The 16,040-nt window shown below is 40.0% G+C and overlaps 1 protein-coding gene across 1 annotated transcript in view; it reads left to right on the top strand.

Moving 5' to 3' along the window:
- BZW2 (basic leucine zipper and W2 domains 2) overlaps positions 1-14,878 on the top strand; it is a 59,512-nt gene extending 44,634 nt beyond the window's left edge. Inside the window, exons 8-12 of the mRNA XM_072854184.1 lie at positions 879-1,049; positions 1,556-1,702; positions 5,961-6,099; positions 12,610-12,732; positions 14,428-14,878. Coding sequence (XP_072710285.1) covers positions 879-1,049; positions 1,556-1,702; positions 5,961-6,099; positions 12,610-12,732; positions 14,428-14,456 — 609 coding nt within the window. The 3' untranslated portion in view covers positions 14,457-14,878. The remainder of the gene's footprint in view (positions 1-878; positions 1,050-1,555; positions 1,703-5,960; positions 6,100-12,609; positions 12,733-14,427) is intronic.
- Positions 14,879-16,040: the final 1,162 nt, after the last annotated feature.

Genomic DNA, 16,040 nt, shown 5'->3' with positions numbered 1-16,040 from the left:
ACTATAAAGTATCAGGTTATGTTGCCTAGCATAGATGCCTTCATGATAGTTTCTTCTTAATCTCATTTTCAGTAAGTAAACAGATTGAGGATCTCTAGTTTCTTTGTAAAAAAAAAAAAAAAAAAAAAAAAAAAAAAAAGTGCTGTCCATCCCACAAATCATTGTTGGGCACTAAGAACTGGATGGTAAGCAAATGCCGTTGAATCCTTGCCAAGAGCGGGCATTTGCTGTAGCAGTTTTTAAGAATAATTTTAACTTTTCTAAGTAGCTGGACTTTCATAAATCATAGGTTGACAGTGTCTTTGAATTAGAAATGCCTGCAGGAGTTAAATGTTAACAGTACAAAGTGGATTTTGTGATTTTTGTTAAATGATACATCAGTGGTAATCATTGCTCAGCAGAGTAGCGACATCAGGCCAGGGTGCCTGGGCCATATATGTATTGCTAAGTGTGTTTTTCTTAAGAGGTGAATGTGTGGACGCACTGGGAGGGCATGGTAAATGTGCTTTGCATATGATGGCTTTACCATCTATTCCTTTGTACTTTCCCTAAAGACTGTTGGAATCTGGAAGAGGTATAGTTTCTCTCAGGACTGCTTTGAGTGACATCTTAAGCTCACAGCTGTTCATAAGTACATGCACTTCATGTGGAGAGGGTGTTAGGATTTTGCGTAACTGACCATCATTTTTCCCTCCACTATGACAAAACACAACATTATGAATTAAGTGTTGTCTTTTCCAGTGTTAATACAGGCATTGACTTTTTTTAAGTGCACTACCAGGTGATTCCCACTGTTCATTCCTAAAAAATGTTCCTTCTGTTCTGTGAAGAGTCATAGTTGGTTATTTACTTAACGGAGAGCATTCCTGGCTTTTTAGGAACTATTTCCAGCCAACAGGCAAAATGTGGACCATTTTGCCAAGTATTTTACTGAAGCAGGCCTAAAAGAACTCTCAGATTTCCTTAGAGTTCAGCAGTCACTGGGAACTCGCAAAGAACTTCAAAAAGAGCTACAAGAACGTCTCTCTCAGGAATGCCCAATTAAAGAGGTAAGAGTGGTTTTTTACAACGTCTGTTTATATAATAATAGTAAAAGACTTAAATCAACAGTAGGTACAGAGGAACAGATATGAGCACCTCATACATTTCCTCCGCTTTTCTTTAAATTATTTCAATTTATTCATCAGTTCACTCTGTGCTTAAGACTAAAGCAACAAAACATCCTCTGGATTTGCAAATACAGCTGACTGTGGGGTGGGTTTTTTGTTGGTTTGCTATGGTTTTGTTCAGTTATACTTGATGAGAATGTATTTCATTTAACTGCAATAACTGTCAGGTTGGAGGGGAGGGACAAAACTTGTAGTCAAGTAATGGTAATGTTGCTAAATGAAAACATGCTAAATGCTTTCTTTTTATTATTCTTGTTCTAATTTTGTTTCTTATTACTTCTATACCATGGTGTTATTTGTAAATGACTGCAAGTATTTGGTAAGTCAGCATCATTTCTGGTTGATTGGAAATGTTGCTTAAGACAGCAGTTTATTTCCTGCTCTAGGTAGTGCTTTATGTAAAAGAGGAAATGAAAAGAAATGAGCTGCCAGAGCCAGCAGTGATTGGTCTCCTGTGGACCTGTGTCATGAATGCTGTGGAATGGAACAAGAAAGAAGAGCTGGTTGCAGAGCAAGCCCTCAAACATCTAAAGGTGTGTGCATGGGTGAAGAGGGGAAGAGCTGCTGTGAATTAACAGAATACATTCTACAGCTGTCAAGTTTTTACCTGTTTAAATCCAGGAGATTTAGAGTTTTGAGGGCTGACACTGAGCACGCCAAGCATTGTGTATAGTCCCTTCTCCCTTAGTCAAATGAATGTAAAATTGAGTTAGTTCAGGTTATTGAATGCCCTGAGGCATACAGTGCAGAGAACCAGGGCAAATGGAGGTGGTCACAGCCTGAGCACATCTCAGTGCACCGGATCCTGAGAGGCTCCTTGCCTTGGGGACAATGTTAAGCAAATGCTGAGACTCAGCTCTGCTCCAACCTGACTAGTACGCCTGCAGGAAATGCCTTTGCAACGTCTTTGCCAGAAACAAAGAAGTTTTGGGAGCATGGTGAGGCGGCACCTGTGCTGGCTTTGCACAGAGCTGGTTAGATCCAGGCAGGACTGCTGAGCTCAGAATCTGTGAAATGGTTGTTGCTGATGTTGACTGTGGGAGCTGGATACCCAGCGACTTGTCAACTAACAAGCCAGGAGCTGGCTTGAGAGCATGTGCTCTGTATAGTGTGGTTACTCTCTGATCCAGGTACTGTCCTTGTGGATGAGAGAACTGAAGGCATAGAAAGACAGGCTGTAGTTTGCTAAGTGATGACAGATTGCAGTATCACAGTTGCATGTTGGTACAAAAACTTTTAAGACCTTGAAGTGGAAAAAAAAACCCCCAAACCTAAAAACAATGCAGAGGCATCAGAGTCATTGCTATGGTTGGTATTCCTCATCTAAGTCTGAAGGAATTGTGCTGTGCAAGACATTAAACTGAGAACAGAGACAGAGAGGCTTTTTAGCAGAATTAGTCCTTTTAAGATGGTAAACCATGAGCAAGAGAATACTTCCTCATAGCCAGAGCTGCAAAGATTTGCCCTAGGACAGAAGAAATCTGTACTTTATTCTTTATGGTAAAATGGATCTTAAGCTTGATCTGAATTCCTTTCTTCTTCATATTGGATGTCTCTCCATGCTTGGAGTTCCCACGTTGGTTTAGCTCCTACTACTGCTGTCCTTTCATCTGAATTTGGTTTCCCAATCAGTCATACTAGAAATGTAGTCGCTTGGGATCTTGTGTAGTCTTTGATGGTAAAATTGAATGCCTTGAAGTCTTCTTGAGTGACCCAAATAGCAGTAGAAAGATGAGATAGTTTCCAGAAGGAGGAGAGACATTGTTTTTCTTGTCCTTTTGATGTAAAAATTGATCATATCTCTTTGAGTTGTAACAGGGTGTCCATTGAGATTTATTGTCTAGTACTGCAGGGCAAATTAACAAACACTTCTTGGAATATTTGAACATTGGGAAAAGAGAAACATATCTGGCTTTGTACAAATACTGTTGACTGGATGCTTAGTCCTATGCATCTCACTGACCTAAGCCATCAGCTATGTATGTAACACCACTAAATTAGGTAAAGCATCTTGCCTATATAAGATAGGTGTCTTCCTAGCTACATCCACTGTCTAAAAACAGAGGACAAATTTGTATGGGGTATTTACTATTTGCACATATAGGTAAGATTTTAACAGAAGCAATAGAAATAGAAATTTAGACTTTGCTACCTGCTGCTTTACATTTCAGTGTTCAGAAATGAACAGCATTTGTTTCACATCCTTCCTCTATGGATAGGTAGAGACAGATCTTGGATTCCTCTCTTTGGGCTCTCAGCTGACCCAATGTGTGAGCCAACTCCAGAAATCAGATGAATGCTGTTAGTGTGACACAGAGACTGGTTCTTGTGCTCTCCTATGCGTCAACATGCCCTGAAACAATCATGGAGTTGTTTCACCCTGGTGGCGTGAGTCAGGATGCGTATAAATACATACTTGACATGGGACATGCCAGGTAGTGTGATTTATTCTTGTATGGCTGTGCCTGCCAGATAACTTTCACAAAGAACAGTTCCCAAAGCTTTGACATCTGGGTACCAATCTCTTGAATTTATTAGATTTCTTTTAGTAAGCTGTATACGAGGGACTCCTGAAAAGACGTGTCAAGGCACAGAACATTGACCTAGTTTACAGTTCTTAACAAGCTTTACTGGATGGGCGGCTTCCTAATGGAGGTGGCAGGCAGCCACAAACCAGTAAATGCCACGTGTGCCATCTGCATGGCAAGACTGCCAGGAGCTGAACTCAGGAGGAGATGGGACAAGCTGTTAAACCCTGAATCTTACAGGATAAGCTCTTCATTGTCCCAGTAACCTCACTATGACACTGGGGCTTGGCCCCTAGGCCACCTCCAGTGCAGAGAAGAGACATTCCCAGTGGGTGGGGAGAATCCTCCAGGCAATTTACACTGCAGGCAAGGCTGTGGTGTGAGCTTCATGACACTGCAGCTGCTGATCTGCTGCTACCTAACCTGAGGCAAATGGAAAATAATGCTACTGAGCTCAGCTGGCAGTGAGAGGAAGCTAATTTTATGGTTCTTTAGTCAGTTAGACACTTGTGAAACTTATAATTGTACATCTGTACTAGTTGGGGAGTGAGAGAGGAATGTAAAGGGAGTTAGTCAGATGTGGCAAAATGAAGGTATCTTCTAAACTGAAAAGACAGGATTTTTTTAATAAATTACTTCACGCTTATGGACAGCAGCACTTCACAAACCTGTGGATGGGAGTGGGTTCTGCTGATGCTGTTAAATAAATGAACTGCAATGTATATTGCCCTGCCTCCCTGCAACTTGCCTAGATACCAGCTGGGCGCTTCAAGGGCCAAAAGGGGAAAAAGAGGGAGTCTTGTTACCCAAAGCCTGCACAAGTTTTGCACTGCTTTCACCAAAACAGTAACGTTGTTTCTAAAGATGTGGCTATACCTGCCAGAAGTAGAAAAACTCAACCTCTGGTTTAGCTACATCTAGTTACTTTATAAGGAAGTTTCTTCCAAAAGTGATAATACTGTCTGCTTGCCTCGCTGTTCTTGTTACGGTTGCTGTGTGATTTCTTGCTTACTCTCTCTTTAAATTAATAGCAGATATTTATTTTGCAAAAGGCATTCTGGACCAACTTTCCATATTTTAGTCAATTTTCATGTGTTTTAATGGTTTTTTCCATGGATCATGTTGAGTAAAATGCTCATGATTTAGCCCCTTGTAAAGAAGTCCTGAAGCATATGTACTTTTGAACGCGTCCATCAGTGCTGCTGGTGATGGGTGGCTTGTTACCTGACCACATCCATCAGCAGCCCTGGTCACACATACCAGAACTCTGTGATATCAGGACATTGCAAATACAGCTGAAAAATGCCAAACTGACAGTGTTACTGAAAACGATGAAGAAAGGCTGAACTGAGCAGTGCGAGAACAATTTCAACAGTAACCTTAATGTATATTTGGCTGGGTGCTCTGACTATTAAGGGTAATTTGTCTTCCTTCAGCTCTGAAAAATGCTATTAATATTACCTTAAATTTAAGATTGCAGGACTCACTACAAGCTAAGAGGAAAGGAAACTGGAGAGATATGGATATAAACACTGTAGTTTTTAAGGAAAGAGTAAACAGGATATGGTCATTTGACATAATTTTTTATTTTAAGATCTGAAATTAGAGAAAAAAATTCATAACAAAAGTTTTTGCTTTATCTTTTATTAATAAACTCCAGGAAAAGACAATGAAATGTACTGCTACTGTTTGTCAGAATAAAGTTAGCAGTTAATGCTGTGCTTTGAAAACATTGCTGTTTACCAAAGCAAAGGTTGTCATGATACTCTGATGGTGATAATGAGAAAAAATAATGACACTTGATCACAGTTAACCTGGAATAATTTAATGTAATTCAATTTCCTGGGGCTTCTGAAACCCCAGTGAAACTACAGACTTGTATTTCCATGTGCTTCATCTTTGGATGTCTTACGCTATGAACATCAATAAAGCATTACTCCTGAATCAGCAGCATGCTACCTTGTGAAATGTAGGAACAGCAGTACTCCAAGATGTGGACTTTATAAATTGATTTTACAAAATTCAGTATCTATAAGTGGTACTGAATTTTAGCTCACAGCATGCAGCATATCTTACAAAAGTTCATGGATATTTATGTACATGCATTGTATGTGTCTAAGTGCATGCAAATGGCAAGTAAATCTAAGGTTTCAGTGAAACAGATTTTCAGGGATGAAATTCATGATACATATTAAAAAAAATTATTTGTTTATTTTCAGTATACTGACATGCATTTTGTTTTTTACCCTTTCTTCCCTTTCAGCAATATGCTCCCCTGCTTGCTGTGTTCAGCACTCAAGGCCAGTCAGAGTTGATTCTTCTCCAGAAGGTGCAGGAGTACTGTTATGACAACATCCACTTCATGAAAGCCTTTCAGAAGATAGTGGTACTCTTTTATAAAGGTAAAAGTCTATATCCACTGTTGGATACTGTGCATGGATTCTCTATGCCAACCACTCACCTACGTTGTAATAGGAAACAGACGTTCTCCAGGTATTACATGTGAGAAGGTTGTGTTGGAGTTGAACTCTGAAATACCTTATGCTTTGATAGTTCAAAGGAGCGTGTGGCAGCAGGAAAAGCCGAAAAAAGCCCTTCTCTCTCTGTTGTGTTTGTCCCATAGACAAGAAGCATAAGCAGGGTCCGAGCACCGTCCACAGTCTGTTCAAGTGCAGTTCAGTTCTTGTGTAAAATCAGTTCTGGGAAGACATTTCTATAAATTCCTGGCAGATTTAAAAAGTAGATTAGAGCTTGGTTTTAAGAAACCTTGAAAGTGCAAACCCTCTTGGCAGGAAAATTTTTCAGGGTGGTTGGTTGTGGGTTGGGGTTTTTTTTGGTTTGTTTTTTTTTTGGTTACTCCCTCCCTGCCAGAAGGAGCTTTCCTTATTCTTCTTTCCCTTTTCCTTTCCCTGCCAATTCCTTGCAGGAGCTGTAGTTTGAGGGATTTGATTCTTATTGTGAAGTTGACTTCTTTGCAAGTTTATTCTGATCGGGTTGTCATAGAGACTAATGGTCTTGCACTGCGTGTGATGGGTGGGTGCCAAACAGTTTGTTCTGACATTCTTGCTATAAATAGTTGAAGGAGAAAAATCAGCAGGAGTAGAAACCCAGTAATGATCTTTGTTCACCCTGTTGTGTCCAGGTACATGTTCAAGGCAAACAAGTTCAGACTGTTAAAATAATTTTGTGGCTTCAGAAGGCAGAAGTAAGTGAATCATGTGGATTTATTTCCATCCTTGTGTCAATATAGCATGGCCTCAATGATCGAGTGAAAAAGCAATACACCTTGTCCCTCTGCCCTAAAATTCTACCATTTGTAAACACTATTAATGACTGAGGACAAACTTGAAACTGCAAACTGCAGCAAGCGCTTTATTCAGTTTTCTTTGGAAAAGAAAATTCACTTCGGACATGGTGAATGAGCACCGTAACTGCTGTGCACTCAGACCACAAGTGATGGTTAAACCAGAAATAGTCTTATGTAGGATTTCCTTCAAAATTTTTGTAAATTCATTATGGTGTTAGCCTGCAAAGAGCAACCCTGACATTCCAAAGTATTTTTGAAAAGAAAATAAATCACTAAATTGTACATTAAACCTAACATGGTCCAAGAAACCAGTTCCCATCTACTCCGCTCACCCCATATGCTCTTGTTCTGACTCTGGAGAGGTACTTGGGCAGGCTTGTTAGGAAGGATGAGAAGACTTTAGCCTCAGCTCTGCATTTGCCACAACATTGTTTAGGATTCACGTGATGTCTAGAAGAGTGTTTGGAGCTACCGTATGGCCTGTCGGTGGAAGCTGTGAGTTCAGCGTGTCCAGCATGTGCAATGCTTGCTGCGCCCATATTCCTGCTTGGAATATTTCAGGCAGGCGTGCCGGAGCACCTGCCTCTCTGCCATCTGATGCAGTCATGTGGTGGCACAGCTGCCAGCCCTTTCTGGCCCCGTTTAGGCTGAAGCTGGATCGGCCCTGTTTGGCAGACTTACTGCTGCCTACTAGCAACTGCTCACCTGACTTTACAGCCACTAGCCGTAGGGCCCTTCTGAGCACTGGACACAGTAAAGAAGTCATCAGCTCCATCTATGTAAGGCAGCTTTGGAGTTAAACAGTGTCCATTAGGTGAGGACATGCTACTGCGTTAACCGGGGAAGACTCTGGGAGTGCTAGTCCTCCAGTTCCTGTTTCTCCCACATGATGTTATCGAGCTTTAACCGCTCATGCCTTTGGCTTGTCCAGAGCCACGCTACCTGCCTCTGCTTTGTTTCAGTGCTGGTAGATCTCACCCTTTCCTTCTCCCCAGTTCATACCTATACACTAGAAACAAGGCATCAAGTCTTTTTAGAGACATACACTTTATTGTAGATAAGTTGCTGATGACAGCATATGTTCTGTTTCCTAATAGTCAAGGAAAACAGCCCCCAAAAGCTATTACTGTCTATGTCAGTGGTGAAGGAACAGCAGATGCCCATGTTCCCCTTTCTGTTGTGCTTCAAGTGTAACCTGCACAGGATCTGGAGAGGTTTCAGGGTACCTAATGAGCTTTTTCTAGTGACAAATAAAAGCATCTGCAGTATCTGTGGATGGGCAGACAGAAATGCAGCTATCTAACAGCATGAATATGGACAGTTTATTGCTTATTACTCATTATGAGGGAGTGCTTCCTGGGCATGAAGATAGTCATCAGTGATTATAGGCACCAAATACCACTCATGCTTTGACAAATTTAGTTGTATGACTACTCTCATCAGCATGTCCAACGTCTTGCATTTAAATCCTTCCCATATTTCCATCATAAAATAGCCCTTGGATTACTTTCCTCAGAATTACCTGGAAATACCTAAACATACTAACAGTAACAGTGGGGCTTATTAACACCCAGAAGGTCTTGAAAGCCTGTGTTGTTGGGATTTTTTTATTTTGTCTGTAAACAAGGAGGAATATCCACTTTTCCCCCAATGAAAGCCCAAGCACTGTTTTCCATTACGTGGTAGCAGCTTCTTACCAGCTTGTAGGTATAATCTGCAAAAGCAGTTCTGTAGTCAGTTAAAGCTTGTTGACATTATTATTATTATTACATCTTTGTGTTCCTGGTACAGTATAGACAAAAATAAGCTGCCCAGTTCTGTACTGGTCCCTGGCTATGATGTTGGTTCTCTGGTTATCACTTAAAGCCAGTGCAATTGTAAATCTGCCAGCTGCATTTTGACCAATAATCTAAAAGCCAGTTGCAGAATAAGAATTACTGAATTCTCCTGAGTGACACCTAATAAGTTTGCCAGCCTCCTTGCTAGTTATGCTTGCACTGTAAGATGTATGTTGTGTTTTAGTCCATTCTGCATTGCAGTGTGTCCCTTAACTGTGGGTAAAATAAGCATTGTTGTTATTGGATTACATGCTATATATCATATTCACTACCAGAATCTCCTTTCTTTTAGTTTGTGTCCAACCTGGAAATTTCAAAGGTGAAATCTTGATGCTATTGAAATTAATAACTGTTCCTTTCATGAGGATCAGAATTTCACCCTTTGAACAGCAAACACCCTTAGCAGGCACAAAGCCTCTGTGTACTTTTGCATTAGAATTCAAGACGACATTTACAAAATACTGGAAAAAAAAAATAAATCACAAGTATGTGTGAAGTAGTACTCTGGTTTGCGACAGCATAATTAGGCCTCAGAGATACTCTTCTGCAGTACGGAGATGTTGTAACTGAACGATGCAGACTGTCTTCTCAAACGCTGCAGGAATCCTGCGCTTACAAGAAGTGAATGTTCAAGTTCCCCTCGATACACGGGTTTTGTTTTTTCATGGAACACAATTATCTTTTAATATCTTCATTATTCAAGTACTTTCTTGTGGTACTGGATGCAGAATTTTCTCAGCAAAAAAAAAAATATACCATAAAAACCATAACTGTACTGTGGGTGACATTCCTTGTCTTGAAAGAGCCCTTGCCTTTAGGCTCTGTCCTCCCAACTGAGTTAGCTGCAATAGAGTTGAATTTTGCAGATTGATTGACTGTGGTGGCAGCTGACAGGGTGTGCTTTTGCCTTTACTGCCGATGGCTATGCAATTTGAGTTGAAAGCAGAAATTCATTCGAACTGGCTGATTTAGTACAAAGCTGAGACCTGAACTTCAAGTAACTTTCCAGTTAACCCTGCAGTAAAGACACTGGGCTCTTCAGTCTCTCTGCTCTGCAGCTTCTCCCTTTCATGAGGGATGTCCCTGGAGGCTCTGGCCGTGGGTGGTTTGAGTGGCAGTTGGCTGCACCTGCAGGAAAACCAGCTCTCTCGGGCTGACATCACCTGGGACTGCAGTGAAAGTGATGTGCATACGCCCACAAACCAGTGTTCAGCTTCAGCCATTAAGATATATCTATAATCAACTTTAATGAGGAATAACTATATATACACAAAATGAATCATTCCCTTCCTCCTCCCGTCCCCCCAGTGTTCCCATTGCTTCAAAGCAACCTAGAGGTATGATTAACTACACCCTGTCCTGCATGATTGTTTAATTGAGCATCTCTGTGCTGACAGGAGAATATCATCTCTTATGAGCACTGGAGGCATGAATGTATTACAAATAATATTGCTCAGAAATGAAAGGAGAGTTGCAGTTGTCTGTCTTGTAGTTGAATGCATTTTGTTCTTCTCTGTTAGTGTAGGAGGCTTATTGCTATGGAGTTATGTACAGGCAAATTTTTCACCCACCTGACTTGAGAATGTTTTAATCTTCGAGGCACACAGTGAGATTGCATGCTGTTATTATCAGGTTTGGGGTTTTGGGGAGGGAGGGAGAAGTTCCCCCTTCCTCTTTGGCAACAAATCCATTGAGCTTACAGTCTGTAAATCAAAAAACTAAACTTCAATCCTATTACTCTTGGACTGAGATACCTGGAGGCACTTCCTTCTACAGTATTGTAATATGGACTGTAATGCAGCAACGGGCTTCTGCAGCTTCTTCTATACAGCAACTTCGTGTTTTTAAATGTCCACAATGCCCAAGAACTAACTTGAGCTGGGGAGGGGGTTGCTCTACTCCTTTTTTTTGTTTGTTTGTTTGTTTTCCCTCCCGAAGTCTCTCCTGATTTTCTTTGCCTGTCCCTAAGGATCATAATATGTGTCACGCCCTGAATAATTCTGCAGATGTAATTGTGTGAACTTCAGGACTCTGTGGTGAACGTAAGCTTTTTACATGCAGGGATTAAACTGCAGTTTCATGAGAGTCCATGTGAAATATTTTCAGGTTTATTAAATGAAAATCCTGATTTGTTAAGTGCTTAATGCCTTTGAGCTGCTGCTAAAGACTACTTGCAGGTATTTAATGTAACATGTTTGAAACCTCTTTCTTAGCTCCAGTGTTTCTGTTACATTGGAGAAAAAGTTCATTGTGGTAGGTTGTGATTTCAGGAAGATAAGGCTGTATGTGCCACTTGTAGTGTTCACTAAGCGCAACTTTATATGTACTGAAAAAAATCCAGAGCTCGTGTTTTCCCTGCGTTTTTGGCTTACTGTCAGTGGCAGCAAACTGCAGAAGAGGTTTTATTTTGGAAAAGTATCTAAGAGACAAGGTAACTTCCAGTCACCCGCACTTACTAAATTCCAAATTTTCAGGGAGACTTCATATTCAGTTACTGTTAGATGTCTTGGGATAGTTTTGATTAAGTTCAAATGTATCCCTGGTTGCTTCTATCTGTTTATTATTCAACGGCATATGTGAAATGTGTCTACTCTGTCTCATTTGATCAGATGCTTTGGGGTTTTGGTGTCATTTATTTCAGTTTGCCTTCTTCCCTTCCTGCCACATCTGCTGTAACCTTTAGGCTGAAGCAGAAGATGATGGTCAGGGTCGGCACTTCGTCCAGGAAGTACCCAATGGGTGGGACAGCACCAGGGAGCTCAAGGAAGCAGTGAAGAACTCAACATAAATGTGTTGATTTTGCAGAGCAAGGGAGGGTAGTTTGTTCAAAGACAAAAAGAATGGAAATTTTAATGAGATGTAGAAAGCTGTCTTTAGTCTTTTTATAGAACTAATACAGTTGGATTTTTTGTTCTTGCCTCTTGCATTACATAACTGCGAAAATGCCATTGTGGATCCCAGATTTTGCCTCCACAGCCATCAATTACTGGGATATTTGGCTTGGCTGGATCGCAGGAGCTTTGTTCCTGGGGCTAGAGGTCTGTTGCTAGACCTAATTTTGCATCTGTTGGAAACAATAAGTGTCCTTGCTGTTTGTTAGGATTTCTTTATTCTGAATCTCACTCAGCCTTACATTCCCCTGCTGACAGCTATTTTGTTCTTGATGCTTGACAGAAAAATGCTAGCTGTGCTGTCCATCTGAGCTGGTCCCTTAAAATGGGTGGTCTGAATAGCGGCCTTAAAACTTATTAGCTAAAAACAATATAAAACCTTTAGGGAAAAATGATTGCAAAAGATCCCTACTGGCTGCCTTTTAACCGTTCAGTCAGGAGGTGTCTGTCACTTCAGATTTCTAGAACCATGCACAGTTCTGTGATCCAACAGCAAAAAAAAGCATGGTATTTCTTATTGTGGTAACTTCTAAGATGTGCAGACTGATTTTATTTTATTTTTTTTTTATCTAACCAACTTACATGGTGTATTTAAAACAGATGAATAGAGAACTATCCTTTACAGAAGCACAATATTTGGTACTTTATTTTAAGCCCAATACATTACACATTTTATTGCATCTGGAGTCACTTATATGCATCAGATATTCTGTAGTTGTAGCCTAATATAGTTCATGCAAAGCTTGTTCCACTGCAATCATATTAACTTCTTTTATGCTGCCTTTAAAAAAAAAATATCTTTCTTCCCTGACATTCAAAATCTTCTAACCTCTAAAAAATACATTTATGTTTTACAAACACCAATCTGTATTTCAGCTGATGTTCTGAGTGAAGAAGCTATCCTCAAGTGGTATAAAGAAGCGCATGTTGCTAAAGGCAAAAGTGTTTTTCTTGACCAGATGAAGAAATTTGTGGAGTGGCTGCAAAACGCTGAAGAAGGTACAGATTCATTTAAAGAAATATGGTAGTCTCTTGGCAAATCAAATTTATTTTTCCAGATTTTAGTTGTACCAGGCATATGAAGTATACAGACTTAGAATAGAAAACAGCAGGCGTGACTGCTCCAAATTGTTTCCAGTCATGCCCAAGCCTAACAACACTTGCTGCTTTTTAATGTCTGTGGTGTCCTTGTGAAGTCCTTAAGTCATCAGGTACCACTTGTCTGTAGATAATTTCTTCAAGCTTCTGCAGGGAGGAACGCTGCACTGATGACAGCGTGAAGTACCTTGGTGTTAGCATGCGCAACCCAACAGTTTTCTGTATCAGTGCCTTTTCTGCTATTATCATCTGTACTGGCGACGTGAACGTAGCATAAGCCTGCCTGTGCCACTGCACTGGAAATTGCTTTTAGCTGAATGATCAAGCTAAGATATGTGGTCTGTATTTACTGCTTTAAAACAGTTATTGGAGAGGGGAACTAGTTTTTCTAGGGGGAACTAGAGGGGAACTAGGGAACTTAGTCCCTAACTTTGTTTTTCTCATGTTCTGCATAGGAAAATACTTTGGTTTGTACTGAATAAATAAATTATCGTTTTTGCATGGAAAAGGAATTCCACCTCTGTTGGGAAGAGCAATCTATGTGTAATAGATAGGGACATAATTATTACTGTTAATTTGCATTCATGTGATGTAATTGGTTTTAGAAACTTGGAGGGAATTATGTAGTAATGCCAAGGAGCAGATAAGACTGCAGCAATTCACATGTGCAGGTAGCAGTATAAAAATGGTAGCTCCTTTCACACTTGAGACTTTGGACTAGCAATCTTGGTCTAATTAAGCATTTTTTCCCCCTTTTAATCTTCTGCTTGTATGCCTTTCTGTTGCTCTTTATTTTTATCCTTTCCTGCATGTCCCCTCTGCCAGATGTCCTTAATTACAAAGTCCAGTACAAGTGGAGACAAAATGTTACTGTAAGAACATGTAGACTACGTTTGCTCTGAGAAATCTGATCTAATGTGTAATATTTGTTGGCAGCAAGCCCTTTCCTGTCAGGTGAACATAGACAGAAATATAGTATGATGCAAAGTAGCTTTAGGTGACAAAAACAGTGTGTGTGTTCCTACTTCTAAATTACTTCTACTTTTCTTACTTCTACTTCTCCTCCTTCTACTTCTACATTACTTTTATCTTATGCTATTAAATCACAAAAACTTTTGTTTGTACAGATTTCATACCTGCTGTAGGATAACACCACATATGCCTTTCTAGATAGGCTGTATGATGATGATTGATATTTGCAGGGCGAATAGTTTAAAGGGTGCTTTCTGGATGATAGCAGTACAGCCTACTCGGTGATTAGAAGAGCGAGCAAATAATGCTGATCCTTTATTAAACTCAGCTCAGAAACACATTGCATGGCCCTGCAGATGAAGACCAGAATAATTCATAGTGATCTGGTTAAAATTTTAGTGACAGATCTGTAAATGAAGAGCTCCATAGTGGAGGGTAGCAGAGTAGATCTTCGTCTTCTGAAGCTGTGTGTTTCTGGCTTTAATTTGCCAACCTTTCTTAGGAAGTACTTGGTGTGATGAAAATTTTCATTTGAATTTTGGAAGGATATCTTGTTATTTTTATAGAATTATTCACATCACTCTTCTTGTGCAACCTACATGAAGTGTTTTACTTCTCTTCTAGAGTCGGAGTCTGAAGGGGAGGAGAACTGAGATGGTTCAACAAAGCACAATCTCAATCTAGGTTAATGCCAAATGCGCTTGGGAATGCCCTCCTGTTGAAGCAAAGAGGCTTTACTTCAGTGTCATACAGAAAACTATAGGCTAGGCTTTCCTTTTGTTTAGAAGAATAAAGGTTTTTAATGGAGCCCTGAGGCATTAGATGCTTTACTTGGGACTCTACCTCTGGCTCATTGTACACTAACTTAGGCAAAGACATTCAGCAAGGAGCCATATAGAAAAAGTGAAATGAAATACTTATGGACTCCTTTTTATTAACGGTCTTTTTCAGGTACTATGGTATATGAACACTCCAATTTCTGTTTATAGAACTGTTTGGTCTGTGTTTGTAGCTCAATATTGGCTTGTGTATGTGATTTGACACCACCACATTTTTTTGAATAAATGGCTTTTATATCTTAGTTTCGTGGTGTTAGTGTGTATGTTTTCTAAATTTGGTTTGCCAAAGTTTTTATGATTCTTCAAGTGAAAATTACACAAGAATGTCAAGAGACTGTTTTCATACTTCTTAATCACAAAATCAGCATCCGTAGTTAATTGGGATCACTGTCTAATCTTTATTCCCATATATCCATATAACTTTGGACAGATTAACCAGATTCCATAGCAAATGTTGATTCATTCAATTTATTAATTCAAAGAAAATGTACAGGAACAAATCTGCGAAGTCCCAATTTGCATCAATTTTGTACATGCAAAATAAGTAGAATAATATGCTGTTCTCAGTTCAGACCACACTCAGTTATTGGTGATGGCTAAATTTTGCAAGAAAAAACATCTCATTTTAGAAGCATTAGCTTCAAAACATGCATGACTAGAAGTCATTACATGTGAAATCTGAAATTTATTTACAATTAGATATTTGACTGAAATACATAAATGAAAATACAGACTTCTCAAGACCCATCGTACTTTCTTTACTATTCCCCTTGTGCCTTGATGTGATGCCATTTACAATTCCAGTGCCTGGAACCTGGTTAGGATGCTGCATAAATAGAGCCAATGTGCAGGTTTGTACATGCATGCATGTCTCAAAACCCAAGCCCAGAGCTAGAGGTCTGACATTGTGGGAATACTCAGCCAGCAGTCGGGATCAGAGTTCTGGGAATCCTGTGTTGTGCATCGTGGATGTGAACTCAACAGCAAAGGTCCAGTGCAGCACCATCTCCCGGCTTGCACTTTTTTTTCACACAGCAGTTCATCAAGTAACAGTTGCTGCCATTTTATTTCTCGCAGGTCCAGTTACTTTGGAAGTAGTCTTCTCCTGCCCCACTCCCCGCTTTGCTGTCTATGCCTCTGACCACGCTGGTGGCCCAGAATGACTAGGGCAGCAAGTCACCACTCCAGTTCATCTTCTCTTTAAGAACATGTTACTTAAAACACTCTGCATCCTTCCCTTTAAACATAGAGTTAAATCTACAAGAAATATGAGTGATTGGATTAGTAAGGTTTAGAAAAGACAGGCTTGTATTCTTGCAGGGGAAGAGCATGAAAGAGCATAATTAACTAATGAAGTGGTGTATTTTGTCATTAGAGACCAATAAGCTAACAGATAGT

This window comes from Ciconia boyciana, chromosome 2, assembly GCF_034638445.1.
Source record: "Ciconia boyciana chromosome 2, ASM3463844v1, whole genome shotgun sequence".
NCBI classification, from domain to species: domain Eukaryota; kingdom Metazoa; phylum Chordata; class Aves; order Ciconiiformes; family Ciconiidae; genus Ciconia; species Ciconia boyciana.
Note: the sequence above shows the minus strand (reverse complement) of the source record. Positions and strands in the feature narration are given on the sequence as shown.